A 19,120-nucleotide genomic window follows, 5' to 3' on the forward strand; every position below is an offset into this window, starting at 1 on the left:
TCCCTGTCCAAGCTTAGGCGGGGCTTGAGGTCTTGCCAGCACGATCCAACAGAGGCTACGAACCAATAAGCTATGGACATCTGTCGTCAAAAATCCCGCTTTAAAAAAAATAGAAAACATTGATGTGTTACACTTGCCCGCCCGCCCGCGATTACTGATGGGCTGGCAAGATCTCCGTGTGTAAGCAGCCTCATTGCTGAGACTTTCTTCAAATAGGCCTAGCGCGAAGGCCAAAGTTGAGGTGCACACAGCCACACCCCAGGTGCTTCCACGTGGATTCATGAAAACATTAGTCGGATAAGGAGCAGAAGAGCGTGCGCCTCATTCTGTCTACTCAAGCTATGGCTATGACGGTGCAGAGGGCCTGCGCAAATTGGTCCTCCTCTATCTCAGATTCGAAGGTAGAGAGAGAGAGAGAGAGAGAGAGAGAGGAATGTGATTCGTTTCTGCATTGTGGAAAGCATTGGTGCTTGAATATCCAGAGAGAGAGAGAGAGAGAGAGAGAGAGAGAGAGAGAGAGAGAGAGAGAGAGAGAGAGAGAGGGGGGAGGGGAATGTGATTCGTTTCTGCATTGCGGAAAGCATTGATGCTTGAATACCCATTGTGTGTGTGTGTGTGTGTGTGAGAGAGAGAGAGAGAGAGAGAGAGAGAGAGAGAGAGAGAGTTATGGCTTCACAGGTTCTGCTCACCAAACCAAGTCAATGTGCAACATGCTCTTCGCTTGGTGTACGTGCTTCCCTACCTCAAACAGGTACTATCATGCACAAAGAAAGAAGGGAGATAAAAACTTATTTTTGAAGCATCAGATTGAGAAGAAATGAAGGTTCTGGTACTGATCGAGTGCACAGAGGTCCAAAACTCTGGTTTCATGTTAGGTTCCCTTGAATGTGGACGCCGTCAGATTGTTCTTGCAGCAGGATCTTTTGCAGCAAGTCTTGTTTCTCTCAGCAATCTTCCTGCTCTCGCTAGTAAGACAAAAAACTCTTCACTAATTGCAATCCCTTGTCCATGGAGGATTTTACCTGCATGCTTGAAACATTAAACTTTACCTCTTACATCAGTGTTATCTATTTGCCAATGGTTTATAGTTGTTATGGCCACTGTACATAGAGAAGCACATCAATAGATGTAAACATATTTACATTCACATTGATATGTTCTATTTTTCTTCTTGAGATGTCTTCGCAGCATTGATCCACATATACATGGTAATTTGCTTTCTCATTCATAGCCAAGATCCAAGATTTGTAAGTAGTACTGTGTTGGAATTTGTGATTGTAAGGAAGGCGTTACATACAAGGAAGAATGGTACATTTTACAAAGAATGGGCATCAGTCAAAAAACCTGGAGTCCTGTTTTGATGGTCACATGATTTGCTTGCAGTTTCTGAGCTATGCTTTCCACATGGTCGAGTGTGCATATGGGGGAAAGCACGCTACCGTGTATCTTCCACATGTGTGTGTGCCCGCACAGGAACATTGGCATGCTTTATAGTGACAAACATAATCTTTTTTTGCGTGTGGTTGTTCTAGCCCTTGTATGCATTATATAGTGTGCGGTATCACTTTCCCAACACATCTGCATTACTTGCATGTTAGCTTATAGAAGCACATTGGTTCCATGCAGTTGTGATGTGGCTTTGCGTCAATGGCTGCAGAGGCACCGAGTGGTTATCAATTTGTATTGGACAAGTTCGATAAGTACCAGTTCCTTTATCCCTTTGGGTGGCAGGTATTTGAATAATTTTTTATGTACTGATTTACTTTATGCTCCACGAGGATGGCTTTGTGTCTTTTCTCTTGTTCTTACATCTACTCTACAGGAGGTATCTGTTAAAGGGCAAGACTGCGTCTACAAGGATGTGATTGAGCCGCTTGAGAGTGTCTCTGTGAACATCATTGAGACAAACAAAGGTGACATGCATGAGCTCGGCAGCGCAGAAGAGGTAGGCTTTATTGTCCTTGTCGTGTTGACTTTCAAATAGAGTATTAGAGTATTAGCTCTTTCTTTTTGTTTCTCTTTCTTTTGTTACATGCTTATCAAATAATTTGAATATTCTTAAATAATTCGAATATTCTGATTTCTCAAATTATTAAAATATTATCCTTGTGTAGAGTCATGATATGTGTGTAAATGATTCCTATTTTATACTCCTTTCACTAATGTATATTCTCTGGGCCGACTGTCTATTGGTCCAAGGGTGAATTTGGGCTTATCCTGGATTCATCTATGTATATTTTTTAGTCATGTAGCAGACATGTAGACTTCACATTGTGAAGTTTTTGTCCCAGTTATGACCAATTGATATTGTGGCTATGCGGAAATCCACAAAGCTACAATAAATCGTCCTCCCATGTGCCCTGCCCTCCTCAATGATCGCTCTAAGCGTGAAGATATGATCAGGTGTAGAGAATCCCCTCGTAAGTCCAGCTTGCGCTAAAGCATGTACACCCTCTCTCTTTACCCATGTGCTAAATTCATGCTCAAGTATAGATGCATATAGCTTGGCCAATGAGTGACCAATCATGATAGTGTGATAGGTCGTTGGCAAGTTCGGATCTCGAAACTTGAGTAGTGGTACAATTGTAGATGTACTCCAAGTTTGAGGAAACCCCTCACACATAGCCCTAATGAACATGAAGGCCAAAAAATCATCACTATAATCGCGAGCATGTATGAAATGTTGTGCCAGTATACCTTCATGATCCTGTGCCCTCCCTGTGCGCGACAATCTGTCAATGGCTCGCCACACCATCTCTGTTGTGAAGAAAATAGAAGTGGGAGGACAGGGCTCCGACAGGTTTTACACACTAGTGATAGTGGCTTGTCAGGGAACCTTGGCAAGAGCTAATTCTTTCCATCTTTTGTGGTGCATATGTCCCATTTACTACCCCATTTTTGCGCTAATTTTTCCTATTTAATGCATCTTTTAGAGCTGGGCTTCATAATGTCGGAGTCTTCCCTGCATCTTTAGAGTTATGACAGAAACTCACTACGGAGATCTTTGTATTTCTGTATGCTTGTGTGTGTGTGGTGTGGGTGTGTGGGATCATGTATTGGTACCTGGTCTCGAACGGGACGCATAAAAAACACCCAAATAATTCAATTTTTAGCGTTATGTGTTTGAATATAAGTAGTAATAGAGTCCTTTGACTCTAATGCTCATAAAAAACACGATTTGAAGACCGTTCATAATTCAATTTTATTATGACTTGATTGCGATATGCGGTGCTCCAGTCATAGTACATACACAAGTGACACAATGCCCATACACAATAACACATGTAATTACAGATTAGAGCTTTTCAATAATTGCAAGAGTAAACTGTGACAAGATGTCAGCCCACCGCATCTGCTTCTCCGAAAGTTGCTTTTGTGACAAGAAGTAGCGTAAACTCTGATGATCAGTGAAGACCGTAAAATCGGCTCCGAGTAGGTAATGTCGCCATTGAGTAAGAGCATGGACAACCGCCAAAATCTCTTTCTCATAAATCTGTGCTGTCAATTCCATCCTTGAAAACAATCGGCTCTCATAGGCAATGACATGGCCTTCTTGCATTAAGATCGTACCTAGACTATGACCACAAGCATCACAATACACTTCGAATGACTTTTGCAAATCCGGCAAAGTCAATATTGGTCCCGTAGTCAATTTCTCTTTCAATGTCTGGAAGGCAGTCACCTCTGTGGGCCCCCACGAGAAAGGAAAATTGAGCCATAGCAGTGAGCAAAATATAGTTTTCGCTTAATTTTGGCTAACAAGGTGCGCCAAGGTGCTACAAAAAAACCAAAGGCGACATAGACCATAAAGAGACTACAAAGGGGGCAAGCCGCAATACCAAAAAACCAAAGGTGAAAAATACCATAAAGAGGCTACAAAGTGGGAAGCTGCAATACAAAAAGGTATGGATGATGGAAGTTCTAAAGTCTCACTACTCAAGACTCGAGAGCCACTAGCCTAAGAAGCCTCCCAATTAGTAGTAGCCGGCTGTATGTCATGCACATCCTCCCATGCCTTATCATTGAGCTTTAAATCCTGCTCGGCCTTGGCCATGGAGGAAGTATCTGGTGTCGGTGCCTCTCTATCTCCACCTGCCTGAGCAGCCTCTCGCTCCATCTCCCACTGTGTAGAAATATCTGCTTGTTGACTTGTACTCTTGAAAAGCATTTTCAATTTTGCGCTAATGAAAACGATCATTTTCCTTCTCTACTCCAAGCTGATTCGTCTTCTTGGAAGCAATATGGCTAAAGGTACTTCACAATTGCTCCAAGCACGGGGTACTAACTGACTGGTTGAGAATATGGATCGCCAATCGCTAAAGCTCTGGGCCATCATAGCCATAGTTCTCCCACCATAGCACTGAACCTATCTTCTTGTGATTAATATGAGCATATGGACTACCAAATGACCCCCCGCATCTTCGTATTGTCTCAAATGATTCCTGACAATGCGTCTCCCATCTTTGTTTAGAACCATCTTTTTTAACTTCTCTGTAAATTGATTCATGACTTCTCTATCTGTCACTTGCTCTGCACCTTGAGACTCTGGATCCATCATGTATGATGCCTCGTGTAAAGGAGAGAGATCAATTCCACCTCGAGTTGCAAAGCGCACGGAGCTCTGCATATCGCTCTGCATCCGGCTCAAGCTGTGCAAGCTGCTCGATCATGCGGTCCATTGCCTCATAAACCTTGCCAATGCAAGGGTCTATGCCATCCACAACCTGAAGCAAATGAATTATTGGTTTTACCTGTGCGTCTAGACTCTCGAGCTCCTTCCTGAAGTCAAGATCCTGTGCCTTCTGCTTACACACAATCCCTGCAACAGTGTTTGCATAGGGGGAGATGGTGAACTCATCATAGATGAAGCCCTGTTGGATCGCATTTTGACATTCAGACAACCTGCACACAAGGAGAAAGTTAAATGCGAAGCGGGTGTCTAAATACTTGGGAAGCACTGTCGCCCGACCTCTTGAGGTACTCGCACCGAATGAAATTGTGATTGTTGATGAAATTAACAATCTTCACTGCATCTGCAATGACTGTTGCGATCCATTCTAGCTTGCCAATGTCTTTTAAAAAGTTGTTCAAGCAGTGTGCCATGCAAAAGCACACTGTCACATGCGGATAGTGGCCCTCTACAATAGCTGTTGCTGCCCTGTTTGATGCCTCCCCATGTGTGACAAAGGCCATCACTTGTTGCTCGCCGATTGTTTCTTTGGCCGTTGTCCACTCTGCGGTGAGGACATCGACGGACTTGCTACTTTCGTTAGCATCATGAGATTGCTAAAAGTACATCTCTCCACTCGAGTAAGCGACGAGGCCATGGATAGATCTCTTCCTCGTATCGCTCCACCTGTCGGCAATGAGGGAAGCGCCATGTTTTTTCCAAAGCCGTTGAATATTGAGCGTTGCTTGCTCCACGATCGCCTTCTCTCGATCGAGCAAAGTGATTCAGAGAGCTTCCGAAGATGGCGGCACATAGATGGTGCCATACTCTCCTATCCGCTGCACCATAGCTTACCTCGACCTATTTTGATCACACATAGAAGAGGTTAGTATCATTATTCATAGTTTAAACTTTTGAGATCATAGTGGCGGAAACGATGAGAACGGAAGAAATGAGAGAGAAGATTGATAAAGCTTACCGAGCCATGACAGATAAGATATGGTCGTGATAAATGAAATGGGCAATGGTGGCTTCCACCTCTTCTTTCTTCTCTGGGTCCCAAGAGGGGGCAAGTGTCCTTTGGCGACGAATCGGATCGGATGAAGATTCATTGGCACCGGCACCGGTTAGAGTGGAAAAAGGAAAAATGAGGGTCTTTGGGTCGATAGCTTTGCGTGCGGGCGTAGATTTATGGTTGAATTACCGATCCTTTTCCTCAAGCTCCTTCCTCTTCTTGACGCTTACGTTGGCACAAAATCTCACTTCACGTCTCGACACTCGAAGAAAGTGTGTCCTCATTTTGTCATGCCCCCTTTCCGCGTGTGAGAGCATAGCTTGCATGCCCATATGAGCACCTCCCGCCGCCGACAAGGTGCCCTCCGAAGTCACTTCATCCCACCACGACTATTCCTTTGGCTATTGAGTGTTGTCCGCATGAACGGAGGGGGTTGTACGAGAAGAAGAGACCATGGATTAATATGAGAAAGAGAGAGAGCTTGAGTCTTGAGGATTTGAGAGATAGAGGCTCGACTCCTTGAGAGCTTGAGTGAGAGGCTTCACTCCTTGAGAGCAAGGGAGAGAGAGCTTGAGAGGTTCTAAGCTAGCTTTGTGGAAAAGTAGACCGTAGAGATTGAGCCTTGAGAGCAAGGGATAGAGAGAGCCTTGCTGCAATTGTGAAGGAAAGGGGTGAGGAGGGTGCATTTTATAAGGGCTTTGCAAGTTTGCTCCCCTCCAATTTTTAAAATTCTGCCCGTTTTTGCCTGTTGGAGAGTTGGCCGTTTTCTGTCCAATTCTGCCCATTGGAAGCGTTCCGGCCGTTCCGGCCTATTCCCCTGCATTCCAGTCGTGCCATTCCAGTACTAGCTCCCCATCCGGAACGCCCAAACGTTCCGGCCTGTTCCACGCAAGCAAGCTCTGCCGAAACATTGTTTCGACGTTCCAAGCTTGTGGGAACGTGTCCTTGGTAACTTTGGTCCATATGGTAGTTGCATAGTCAATGGGGTGTGACCAAAGTGTCAAATAGCCATTCCTTTGTCTGGGATTCTTTGAGTTTGTCTCCACCTCAAAAGTACTATGAAGTCAGCCCCGTCGTCAATGCACAGCTTGAATAATTGGGGGAGAGTAGGCACACTTGCTTCACACCGATTTTGCCAGCTCGTGGGCATTAGACTCTACCAAATACTTGATTATACAAAGTGAAAAAGCCTCATGGCACTATGTCAAAGGCTTTGCGGAAGTCCACAAAATAGCAATATAACTTCTTCTTCCACGCCCTAGCCAAGAAAACTCGTCGGACGTGTGGATCTTCAATGAGTATTGGTGTTAGAGGCTCTCTAAAACTCCTCCATGAAATAGGGGCGTCCACTAAAGAAGAAAAGGAATATGTCTATTCTCTATGCCTCTACGTAAGCCTGCCTAACGGGGGTGAGCCTCCTCATCTCTCTTGGTGCTTGTGGCTCGATGGTGTATTTGGCTTGTGTCTTAAACTACCACTATAAGTTTCTGTTGTAGCTCTCATTGAAAAGCATAACAACTACACTTGAGCCTCTCAAGGTTCCCTCTGTTGTAGTTCTCTTTGAGGACGACTCCCACTGACATCCATCCACTCGAGCTAATCCTCTCGATGAGTTCAGTGTGTCTCTCCCCTCCACCACATGATCGAGCTCCCCAAATGAACCATTGAAATTCCAAACTGCAATGTTAATGTTTGTTGGTTCTTGCTTGTGTCCCATAGACTTGTTAGAGTTCAGATTTTTGTCCGATGGTGGCTCGAGTAACTTCTAGGAGCAGATTAGGGAGTGGGGGCCTGTTTTGTGGCTGTGTCCGCGGTATTTGAGGTAGATGTACCTTTCTTTATGATGCACTCCACGATGTTGCCTGCCCGTTAGGCTGGCATGAGGCAGGACCCCGTTCCTAGGGTTTCTTGGGGTCTAAGTCTCCAGGCTTTTGCATTTCTGCTAATAAATGTGTGTTAAGTCACTTCTAGTGAGGTTACATATTTATTAGCATTTTTAGCATGGTTTTTAGGTAGTGCAATTCTGTGGATTGCTTATATATGCCCTCTCCCTCGTTTTAGCATGTTGTTCAACGCAAAGATCCAACCTTTGGGCTCTCTCTCTCTCTCTCTCTCTCTCTTTTTAGCGTTTTCAGCTTGCTAGCGTTTTGTACTGTGTGCGGCCACTTTCTCTCTCTACCCTTTTCTCTCTCCTTCAACGATCTCTCTCTTAGGCGTTTTTCTCCAGCAATCTCATCTTCTCTCTCTAGCGCTCCCTCTCCTCTATGTGTAGACACCCTACATGCAATGGTTGTGCTTGCAAGTGATTACGGTGCCCCTACGGTGGGTCGTTCACGCTAGGAGCTTGTGCAAAATCAATCGCGATCTATTGCGATAAACCTGAGATCCGTTGGCCGCCCGGTCTCAAGAGAAGGTTTTCTTGCGGTTGCAGACGAGATCATCACCCGATTCACCCTTTTTCGTTGCACCTTTGACAAGACTGAGTACTACTAATTTGTGGGCCGGCCATCAATGATGATGCGACTTTCTCTGTAGAAAACCTTTTTCCCTCTCTCCCCCCCTCTCTTGTTCCAAAGTTCGTTAAGCATAGTGCACTTCTATTGCACAGAGCTTTCAGCTTTGTGAGCACTAAGGAAGCCCAAGCTTTCGTACTCTCTCCACTACTGTTGTAATGCCATCTATGAAGCTCTCTCTTACTTCCTCATGCAATGAGGTGGAGCCTTCGCAGTGGAAACCACTTCTCTCTCATTTGTGTATGTTCTTTTCTTGTAGTTCGTGCTTGAGTTAAGAAGTGCTTGATTTGTATATGCTAATGATGTGTGCATTGTGATTTCATCTTGCCTTCAATCTAGGTTGATGTGTGTGTGTGTGTGTGTGTGTGTGTGGATTCTCACTCCACCCTCCTCGTAATTATGTTCCACTTGCTAATGTCACAATCTTGGTCACCCCAAGACGAGAATCCAACACGACACTCGAGAGAGTTACTTAAAATACTTCACAACTTGAAAACTTGAGTTGACACGGCCCGGTGTAGTTCCGTGCCCAGAGGTATTGGCCCCAAAACCTGGCGCCCCTTTCGGTATTCCTTTATTTTATTAATGCTTGAGCAAAGTACAACACCAGAAGGGGTTCTCTGTTCTCAGACTGTGCGTCCAAATGCTCTCAAGAGTGAGGCCCCTTGGGTCTTTTTATTCTTACAAGGGATGCCCCAAAAGCTTCTAACTCAAAAGCAAGTAGTCCCAAAAGCAAGTGGTCAAAATTCTGCCAGCAAAAGCACTCAACGCAATTTACGAAAATCCGTACAGATTACCACGTCAGCACATGCCAACGCAAATCCAAGTAATCCGTACTATCTGTCCACATCAGCAGTCAGCGTGAAATCCGTGCGTAGTTTGCCACGTCATCATCCGTACTGTCCGCGGGTGGTCATGCCACATCATCATTTTGTAATCGTCGTCGATTATGCGTGCAAAATCAGACATAAGTCATAAACTAGTTCAATAGACACTGACTCTTAAATACCGACACACTAGAGGACACAAATCCAACACTTGTACAAAGACGACAGTCACATCACATCACATTCAGATCACATTCAGCTCACATTTAGATCACATTCAGATCACATCACATAGAATCTAGGACCGTGATTACTGGCAACGTATTTAGTAGTCACATCTAGATCTGCACTGGACCTCACTGATGTCGATTTATCTAATCTTATATTGCGATCACGTCCATCAATTCCGTTCTGATCTAGGACCATGATTCGTGGCAACGCATTTAGTAACCGCATCTAGATACATCTTGGATCTCACTGATGTCGGATTAACTAATCCCATATTGCGATCATGTCCACAGATTTCCAAGACCGAAATGTTGCAGTCATTTGGTCAATCATTCCATTCACACTCAAGCACTATGGTGAGCGAGTAATCATTTTCGGGGATCCCAATCCATCAATCACACACTAAAGAGAGTGGTCCAATCATTCAGTTCTAGCTGTGTGGCTATTTCCTCCTGCAGGAACTCTTGATGCACTCACGACAGTTCCATTGAATCATTTGTGATTCAAAATTCATGATTTCTTTCGTTGTTAGGTTCATTTTGGAGTTGTCATTGCTCCGAATTGTGAGAGTGCGAGTGTGAGAGAGGAGAGAGAGAGAGAGACAGACAAAGACACAATCGCTAGTGTAGCAGAAGAGGGGGCGATCAGCCCCCTGACTACCAGAGTAGAAGACTTGTCAATACAATGTCAGACTATGTGAAATGGGTACCCCCCTGACTCCATATATAGGAGTGCTCAAGGTTGGCGCCCAACTCAAGTGGGCGGCCGGACAAGGTACAACCTAGACTATTGGCGGCCAACCCAGAGACACTAGCCGTACAAGGAAGTGCCCTAGACCTGTGTGAAGCAGCAGAGTGGTGTAAATCTAACACGAATTCATCATCTCATTCTCAAGCTTGTTATCTGATCACAAATAGCAGGTTCTTCCATAAAACATTTTTTTCATACTCAAATGAAAACCATCTTCAAAAAGTCCTATTTCATTCATGAAGCAAAATAATGCAAGTTCATCCATACTTTTGCTAGTTCATCCATAATTTTTCTATCGAATATGTGTTTTGGAACGAGTATCTCCTCGCCCCGTTCTATATGTCAGTCATTCTCATTCTTGTGCCTTTTTGGGGTATCGTGCAGAGATATGTTCCTATTCTCCACATTCAAAACACTTTCTTGCTTTGAAATATTCGTCTCTCTGTTCTTCTGTTAGTCGAAGTCGTGTATCTCTCTGTCGTCTGTTTCTGTTTTGACTTGTTAAATTTTCATCTGGTGGGTAAGTCAAGCTACCCGAATGCATAGCGAATCTCCGCTTAGCATGTCCCATCAATTGTTGTATGGACTCAGACTTCTACTGAAGACAGTAGTCTCGGATCTCTCTGGGAAGTCCATAGCAAAGCTGCTCGATTTGTTGCTTGAAAACCGATCTTTTTTAAGGATGAAGAAGGTAAGAAAACATCCCAAAATCTCTCACAGTAAGTATCCAAAGGTTCTGCCTTGACCATCTGAAAATGATTCTAGTCAGTAATCGCGTCCCGTTCATATGCCTTGAAGAGATAAAGAGTCTCTTTAACTTTAGCCACTTTGTCGGTGCCTCTTTTCTTAACAAAAGAGTGGACCACCATGTCCGTGCATTGCCTTTCAAAAAGGATGTTGCTCGTCTCTTGGAGTGCTCTGCATAGCGGCCTCCAGAAAATGCTATGTCAAATTGTTGGATAAAGGCTAAAGCATTGGGAGCTTCTCGTAACCTTGAAAAGTATTCAAATTTTACTATCTGTCCTCTCTCTTTGAATGCCTTGGCTTTTTTGCCCTTGTCGTCGAGAAAATCATACTGATTAGCTCTATAAAAGTTATTCCTTCTTGAATAAAATGTATGGTCCTTTCTTCGTATCTTGCCCTTTCTGTCCTCATCATTTGAGTCAGAAGAGGATGAGCTGTCCGAGCTGTCATAAGAAGATGAGGACGAACTGGACAATCCTTCGAAACGTACATGCTTCTTCCTATTTTTTGCATTCTCAAAAGAGAATTTTTGGCCCAAAGTAACAAGGAAAGTCGGTTCCCTTGTTACGTTTCTTCAATTGCTTCTCCTTTGTCTGTAATAGTTGGTTGACTCGTTTTCCGACAACGTCCTCAAGTTCATCTTTAGTAAAGATCCATGGGACAAGAGGTTTCTTGAGGGCGGGTTTATTGGTGTATCAATGGCTTGTTACCAATGCGTATGCACTTTGTCAGTCGGGTGCTGGGTCAAAATCTTTGCATATTGTGGATCCTCTGCAAACTTGAGCATCTACTTTGTGCACTCATCAACCTGCTGTAGATGTTGCATCTCCATTAGCTGATACTCCGTAGGCCTAGGTGGCCCATATTCGTGATCTACCTGTCCATTTGAATCTTTCGTACCACCTCTAGTTTCTGAAGTGTGAGGAGGGTTCATCTGATTCTTGTGGGACTCGTCGTTTGAATCCATGTGTGTCGTGGTAAGAGGATCGGATTTTCTGATAGAAGAGAAGTCACCCCAAGACAAGAATTCGACACGACACACGAGAGAGTTACTTAAAATACTTAACAACTTGAAAACTTGAGTCGACATGGCCCGGTGCTGTTCTGTGCCCAGAGGTATTGGTTCCAAAACCTAACGTCCCTTTCGATATCCTTTATCCTTTATTTTATTAATGATTGAACAAATTACAACACCCGAAGGGGTCATCTGCTCTCAGACTCTACGTCCAGATGCTCTCAAGAGTGAGGCCCCTAGGGTCTTTTTATTCTTACAAGGGATGCCCCAAAAGCAGAGCCCCAAAAGCTTCTAACTCAAAAGCAAGTAGTCCCAAAAGCAACTGGTCAAAAATCTGCCAGCAAAAGCACTCAGCGCAATTTACGAAAATCCGTTAAGGCAGCCACATCAACACCTTTCAGTGCAAAGTTAGGCATTCCGTTCTACTGCCATGCGGCATCTGCTAGCGTGAAATCCGGGTGCAATCTGCCACGTCATCATCCGTTCTTCCGTGGGTGATCATGCCACGTCATCATTTTGTGACAGTTAATACGAACAAGAATGTATTATTAAAGCAACTCCCATGTAATGATAATCGCACGTTGATTGATGCACGGAAGAAAGCGATGCTTTCTTACAAGGATGTACTTATTGGTGAGGCTTCCACCTCGCATTTAATTGCCGTGGAACCTTTTTCTGCACTAAATCAGTGGATTGGATCTAGCTCAGTGGTGGTGGATGAACATGTGTCCATGGTCATGTCTACCTTATTCCTTACGTTCTTTTGTCACTTGTACATATGATCTCTCATGCATAATCGCATTTGATGCATCTCATACAATGTGCGTGTATTATGTAACCTTGATAAGTGGCGGCTAACCTGGCACTATGTAAATACATGTAGGGAAGATATAGTTGTTTTGCAAGAACACGATTAGCATGAGTTTGCTGGTCAATGTTCTTATTTAGAATCAGCATGAGTTTGCTGGTCAGTGTTCCTATTTTCCCGGTTATTGGATTGCACATGCTGGTTTGCATGGTTACTTTGTCTTATTGATGATGGTTCGTCATGAACTTCAACCAGTTTTTGTAGGTAACGACCCACACGCTCACTAGATGATTGTGCAATCCTTGTTGAATGGTCAAATTTATGAAATTGGAGGCATCTATTCATACATTGCCCTGGGCAAAGGGCCGCTTTATGGCGAGACACTCTTTTTATCCACGGATCTTCAATGCATTCCTTTGTGGTGATTTCAATAATACCCTAGATATGCATGATAGCACCATTGGCAACTCTCACATGTTATTTGCGGAGAGACAGGCATGGGATCATCGTCTTGCTGCGACATAGATGCTGGATTTATGGCGTTATCTGCATTCTTGGGATTTACTTTTGAGCATGTTGCTCATTCCTCTTATCCTGCACGTCTACATCGTTGGTATGTACTGAACTTATAGCGGTATGATGATTTTGCATGCGATATGAGAATGGATTACATCTTGCAATTATCGATCATCATCCTATTTTTGCTTATCTTACTCATGAGGCGCTTTGAGATATAATTTCTGTACTTATTCCCCCGTTGCTTGTCCACATGCATCTTGATCTGTATGCTGCTTGGTTTCGCTTTGTTATGAGGGTGCAATGTGCTATTCAAGATTATGGTAAACAATACATGCATCGGATTTAGAGGGATGTTAATGCTGCTAAACAGGTCTGTCAACGGTTGCAAGTTTTGGTTGACTGGCGGCCTTTGTCCGACTTTGAAATGTCGGAGTTGTGTGAAGTTCGTGTATGTATCCAACATAATGACAAGCGGAAACTTGATAAATGGCTGACGCGTTCTCGTCGTCAAAGGGATTTTATGGACAGGCTGCGCTTCGAAACAATCTTTTAAGCATCTGCATCACACGAGGGCTTTCTAGGACATTAAGAAGCGCTTGGACATCATCCAAGCAGGAACTTGTTGATGCCATGGTCTCACATTATAGGCAGGTGTTTGTTGCTCCTCCCGAGTCTTCTATAGAAGTTTGTCGAGCGCGACAATTGTCGCTCTCATGTGCATCCGATTCTTTCTTCACAAGATGCACAATGCCTTGAGGAACCATTTACTGATTTTGAATTGCATTGTGCGCTGTTGCATTGGGCCGCTGATCCCGTGGGTGGGATGGGCTTATGGTGAAATTCTTCCTCTCCTTTTGGGAAACTCTCAAAGAACCATTGCTCTTCATGTTGAATGCGGCATGGGAGAAACAAGATTTGTCAGAATCCTGGAAAGAGGGTTTGCTTAAATTGTTGCCTAAGCAATAACTTTGCGTGCAATTTTCCAATCGACGGCCAATTACCTTGATGCCTGTTGTTTACAAAATATTGGCTAAGTTGTTGGTGAATCGGATTAAAGATCACCTTCTTACTGGACTTCATGTCATCATGAGGCTCACTATGGTTTCATTTCACGTTGCCAATTCACTGACAACTTAGCTAATGTTTTGACTGGGATGGAATATGCAAAGTACATGCAACTATGCAGGTTGATATTGAAAAGGCTTTTGACATTGTGCAGTGGGACTACATTGTTGATACGATGCGATGTCTTGGATTCGGTCCCAAGCTATCCAATATCGTTTATTTCTTATATGCACGCAGCATGTCTTTCGGGATTCTTGAAGGTGAACTGACGGAATCTGGGCCTCTTTGCTGTTCAGTTAGGCAAGGCTGCCCCCTGAGTGCATTGTTGTATGCTATTGCTACTCACCCCTTGTTGATTCATCTCGATCACTTGACTTCCATTGCTCGTCTTCATGGCTTGCAGTTACCCTCGGCCCTCGGGTCAGAACTTCATTGGGCGGGCATATGCTGATGACTCTTAGTTTATGCCTCGTGATGTTCAAGTGATTATGGGTGCTTTGGAATTGTAGAGTATTAAAATAGCACGTTTATTTTGTTGTATAATGACACTTCCACTTTCTTATGGAATGAATGCAAGGGCCGTTGAGATTTCAATTTCCAGCTTGATTTTGTATTTTACTGTTAAACCCCTAGACTCTCCAATTCACAGATTTCACCATTACTATAGAGTCTATTTATTGTTGCCTTTTAAAGTTTCAACCTCGCATTCATTATTCTCATCCATTTCACATGATTTTTTTATTTTTCCGAACCTAGTTCCTTTTAGATCCTTTTGACCTCACTAACGTACAAATGAACTTATGCAGGTAGCAAAGACCCTTGTTGGAAAGGTGCTGACGTCCCCTTCTCAGAAGGCTCAGCTGGTGGAGGCCAAGGAAGTGAGTTTGCTTTTAGTTTGATGCCAAACCATGTCATGTGTGGATTCTGAATATTATGTCTGTCTTCATTTGTTGGCAGCGAGTTACAGAAGGGAGACCTTACTACACGTTCGAGTTTGTCTCGAAAGCTCCAAATTACACCCGCCACGCTGTAAGCACAGTGACAATCGCAGATGGTGAGCCAGTAAAAGTTGAATTTGTTGTTGTATGCTCCATTAAGAAGCTGCATGAATGTCCAACAGGGGGGTTGTCTCTTATTCTTTGTTTAATACTTTTTTTACTGCTAGACTTCATTGTGGCTGAGTCCTCCCTGCATATCTAGAGTTATGACAGAAACTGTGCCTTTATCTTTGTATTGAGTTATGTATGCTTGTGTGTGAGTGAGTGTGTGCGTGTGGTTGTATGGGATCATATATTAGTACCTTGTTCTACATTTACTATTGAGCACTGACGACGCTAGTGGGCCTGTCGTAGTATTTAGTCAATACTATGCATGATGGTACTGATGGATATATTATCTTGTGGAGGACTACCATGCGTCCATACCTTGCACTTCCCTTTTAAGGTGAATCTGGGCTTATCCTGGATTCATCTAGGTGTACATATGAACTTCAAAGTTGCAAAGTCCCTAAACTTTTCACATCAGTTCCAGATTGCTTGAGGGAGTTTGCTAACTGATGCTGGCACGTGATGTTGTCATGCTTATACATCTGAAAGCTGACTTGTTTTGCGTAGTTGCCTACTTGTAGGTGCAGTTTTCAAGAGTTAAAAATATCAAATATTGGTCAAAAGGGTTGATGGCTTCTCCCTCGGTTTATGATTCTAGAAATCATTGGGCTAGTCCTTCACGTAGTGGGGATGTCATAGTATTATTTAGTCATTGCTATGCATGATGGTGGCGCTTAGGGTTATTTTGTCCTTTGGATGACTACTTTAGAGTGTGTCACTTTGAAGGTCAATCTTGGTTTTTGTTGGATTCCTCCAGATAATGTAGTCCCTGTATTAATGGAGTCTTTGTTTCTTCTTTCCAATGTACAGGTAAGTTCTACACTCTCACGACCGGAGCCAACGAAAGGCGGTGGGGCAAAATGCGAGATAAACTACGGACTGTTGCTGATTCTTTCGCTATTCTTCAGTAGTCTCTTTGCCACTCTCTAAAGATAGTCCTTGATCTGCTCGTGAGCGGGCAAGTTTTGACTTCCGTGATGGTCACCCAGGTCAAACAAAGACTGTCTAATGACTTATGTGGCTGTTGTAACAAGATGATAAGCTCCTTGTAATGCAGTGAGTTTTTTTTTGTGAACTGAATTACGGATTTTTGTGCTTTTGAGCAGTACTCTCTCGCGTGCGCGCGCACACGTTTTATTTGTAGATCTTTGGGATTAATTTACAAGTATGTGAGGAAAACCCACAGAAAAGATCATATACAAAGGAACGAACACAGAAGTGTCCAGCTGAAGAAGATGCTAGAATCATTCTGATGTATCTCCTAGGTGATATCACCAACATACAAGGCGAATCGTATTATTTGCTAAGGGAGAGCTTGAAAAACTAAAAAGGATCCGCATGAGAGCGGTGGCATTAGTTGACGCCTCAGGGTCCAAGGAGCCCAATATCTGCCCACGTGAAGAAGAACGCAAATCTCTGCAAGCAAGGTGGGAGAATGCGAAAAGCCCAAAATTGTTTGTAGAAGAGCATTGCAAGGAAACAGAGCCGCATACAAACTGATAAGTGTCGAAGAAAAGCTCTAGTCATGTAGAAATCCCATCACATTTCACTAACCGCCTCTGCTGAAGTCAAGCAGCGAACACAATGTGAAGAACAGATATGATGCGCATCGAGAAAAGTGCCCATGGGGAGAACTGCAAGCAAGCATCTCCTAAGAAACAACCGCTCCTTTAAAGGCAAGTGGCTCTACCAGAGGGTACACACACATACACACAGGCGCGCACACACTCTCGTGATTACAAATTTTTTAATGTGGTAGGAACTCTGGACATGCTACTCAAGAGGGAAATGTGATAACCCAACTACCACATTAGGGTGTTAGAAAGGTTATTTCGTTGCCCTCTTCTCTCTCTCACACACACTTTTTTTTGGTGAATCTTTGTGATTAAATGGGAAATCTCGAAGTGAGGAAAACCCATCAAAAAGATCAGATACAGAGGTATAATGCCGAAGTGTTCCGTAAAGTGAAGGTCCTAAAGGTAAACTTAAAAGAGCAGGGATATATCCCCAACATCCAGGGCAAAATGCAAAATGATGCGAAGGAAAGGAATTCGCATCATGCTGATGGAACTTCGGAAAATTGCCTTAAGGCCATAGAGACCATAGACATCAACGTCTTCTCCATGTGAAGATGGGAGAATGACAAAAGCCAAAAATCGTTTGTGGAAAGTTGTCGAGGGAAAGCGGAGGCGCATACATGCTGATATGCGGTCAAGGAAGGCCCTCGTGAAACGACAATCTCAAAGCAGGTGTCTGACAGTCTCATCACTGGCTGAACATCTGTTGACACAACGAGGTGAGTTGATGCGACGCGCACTAAGGAGAGTTCCAACATGGAGAACTCCCAGTAAGCAGCGCCATAGAAATAGACGTTCCTTCAAAGGAAAATGGCAAAACTGTAGTAAGAGCCTTCCTCCACCATTGATCTGATTTGTGCAAAGACATATCGCATTAGAATGATCAGCCAGCCAAGACATGTACATGAGAGAAGTATAAATGTTGCTGGCAAAAATGGCAACAAAAGGTATGTCCCATTAAGTCCAGTCCGACATATGGCATCCATTGGCCGGTGGTGGAATGGGCAAGAAAATAGCCAGCATGTGCTTTTCACGCACCAAATCTGACGATAATGCACGTCCAAACCAAAGCGTGCAACTGCCTAAGAAAAGCTTAGCATATTCCCAGGCAAGTTAACCACATCATAAATGTTGCTGGCAAAAATGGCAACAAAAGGTATGTCCCATAAAGTCCAATCCGACATATGGCATCCATTGGTCGGTGGTGGAATGGGCAAGAAAATAGCCAGCATGTGCTTTTCATGCACCAAATCTGATGATAATGCACGCCCAAACCAAAGCGTGCAGCTGCCTAAGAAAAGCTTAGCATATTCCCAGACAACAAGTTAACCACATCATCCACTGTGCAGATGCCTTGGTAAGAAAGGAAATATGCTTGGCGTGGCGACCGATCAACCAGAGTACGAGAGAATGCCCATACTCCAGCATAGCGAATTCCCATTTGATTGTTGTCTGCGATGCTATCGAGCAACTGGAATGCGACCCAATCTCCGAGAGGGAGGTTTGCCAGTGACCAAAGGCGGAAGTGGTAACATGGCGGAAGTGGTAACATGCTGACATAATGAGGTAATCATGACTGTCCATGGCTAAGACTGTTGCACAAGAGTAGGTAATAACATGGCCTTCCTCGCAAGAGCGTGGCGGGGAAGGTCCAAAATAATCAACCACTTCAAAACGCTTCAGTGTGCAAAGTTTCTCCATTGATAACAAACGAAGCCCTTTCTTTCGAGAATTAATGCGCCACAAATGAGATAATATATCAAACATAAGCGATGTGAGGCGAGGACGAAGCCAATGCAACAACGGCAAATAGAATTGAACATATGCCATCATGATGCTCAGGACAATACGGAGCCAAACATGTAATGTCCATGTGGATAGTTTCCAGGATTGTAATTTGACATTTAGGTGTTGCATAACCGATTTCACTTGCTGAGAATCGGTTAATTTAACAAACTTGGACACCCCAAGTCAAGATTCTACCGCGACACAGCAAAGACTCACTTCAAAATAATTCACAAAAGACGACACGGCCCAGCGTAGTTCCGTGTCAAGAGGTATTGGCCCCAAAGACTGGCGTCCCTTTTGGTATTTATTTTTATTAATCTGTGTGCAAAGTACAAAGAACCCGGTGGTGCTCACTCACAGTCTGTGCATCCAGATGCCCTGCAGAGTGAGGCCCTTGGACTTGTTTATTCTTACAAGGGATGCCCAAAAGCAAAGCTCAAAACCAAAAGCAACTGTAACAAAAGCTGCCAATGCTAATTTCGTACGGGTCCGTAAA

At 43.8% G+C, this 19,120-nt stretch overlaps 1 protein-coding gene across 2 annotated transcripts; it reads left to right on the top strand.

Annotated features, from left to right (window-relative positions):
- The first annotated feature begins 230 nt into the window (after window positions 1-230).
- LOC147460914 (psbP-like protein 1, chloroplastic) lies at window positions 231-16,358 on the top strand. Of its 2 annotated transcripts, none has more exons than XM_086508602.1 (8): window positions 231-401; window positions 679-751; window positions 849-968; window positions 1,658-1,731; window positions 1,823-1,945; window positions 14,960-15,031; window positions 15,111-15,207; window positions 16,070-16,358. In XM_086508602.1, the coding sequence occupies exons 1-8, from the start codon at window positions 342-344 to the stop codon at window positions 16,168-16,170; spliced, it is 720 nt and encodes a 239-aa protein (XP_086364728.1). In that variant the 5' UTR covers window positions 231-341; the 3' UTR covers window positions 16,171-16,358. The 2 variants fall into 2 exon arrangements, with proteins under 2 accessions (XP_086364728.1, XP_086364729.1); XM_086508603.1 differs by having other exon boundaries at window positions 233-401; window positions 876-968.
- The last annotated feature ends 2,762 nt before the right edge of the window (window positions 16,359-19,120 follow it).

This window comes from Adiantum capillus-veneris, chromosome 3 (genome assembly GCF_014529385.1).
Source record: "Adiantum capillus-veneris isolate H3 chromosome 3, ASM1452938v2, whole genome shotgun sequence".
NCBI lineage: Eukaryota > Viridiplantae > Streptophyta > Polypodiopsida > Polypodiales > Pteridaceae > Adiantum > Adiantum capillus-veneris.

What these genes read in the sequence shown, in the direction of transcription:
- LOC147460914 (XM_086508602.1), top strand. Translation starts at nt 342, where the DNA reads ATGGCTATGACGGTGCAGAGGGCCTGCGCAAATTGGTCCTCCTCTATC. An exon ending in TGCTTCCCTACCTCAAACAG is followed by an intron (nt 752 to 848) that starts GTACTATCATGC and finishes TCGAGTGCACAG; the next exon opens with AGGTCCAAAACTCTGGTTTC. An exon ending in AGCTGGTGGAGGCCAAGGAA is followed by an intron (nt 15,032 to 15,110) that starts GTGAGTTTGCTT and finishes ATTTGTTGGCAG; the next exon opens with CGAGTTACAGAAGGGAGACC.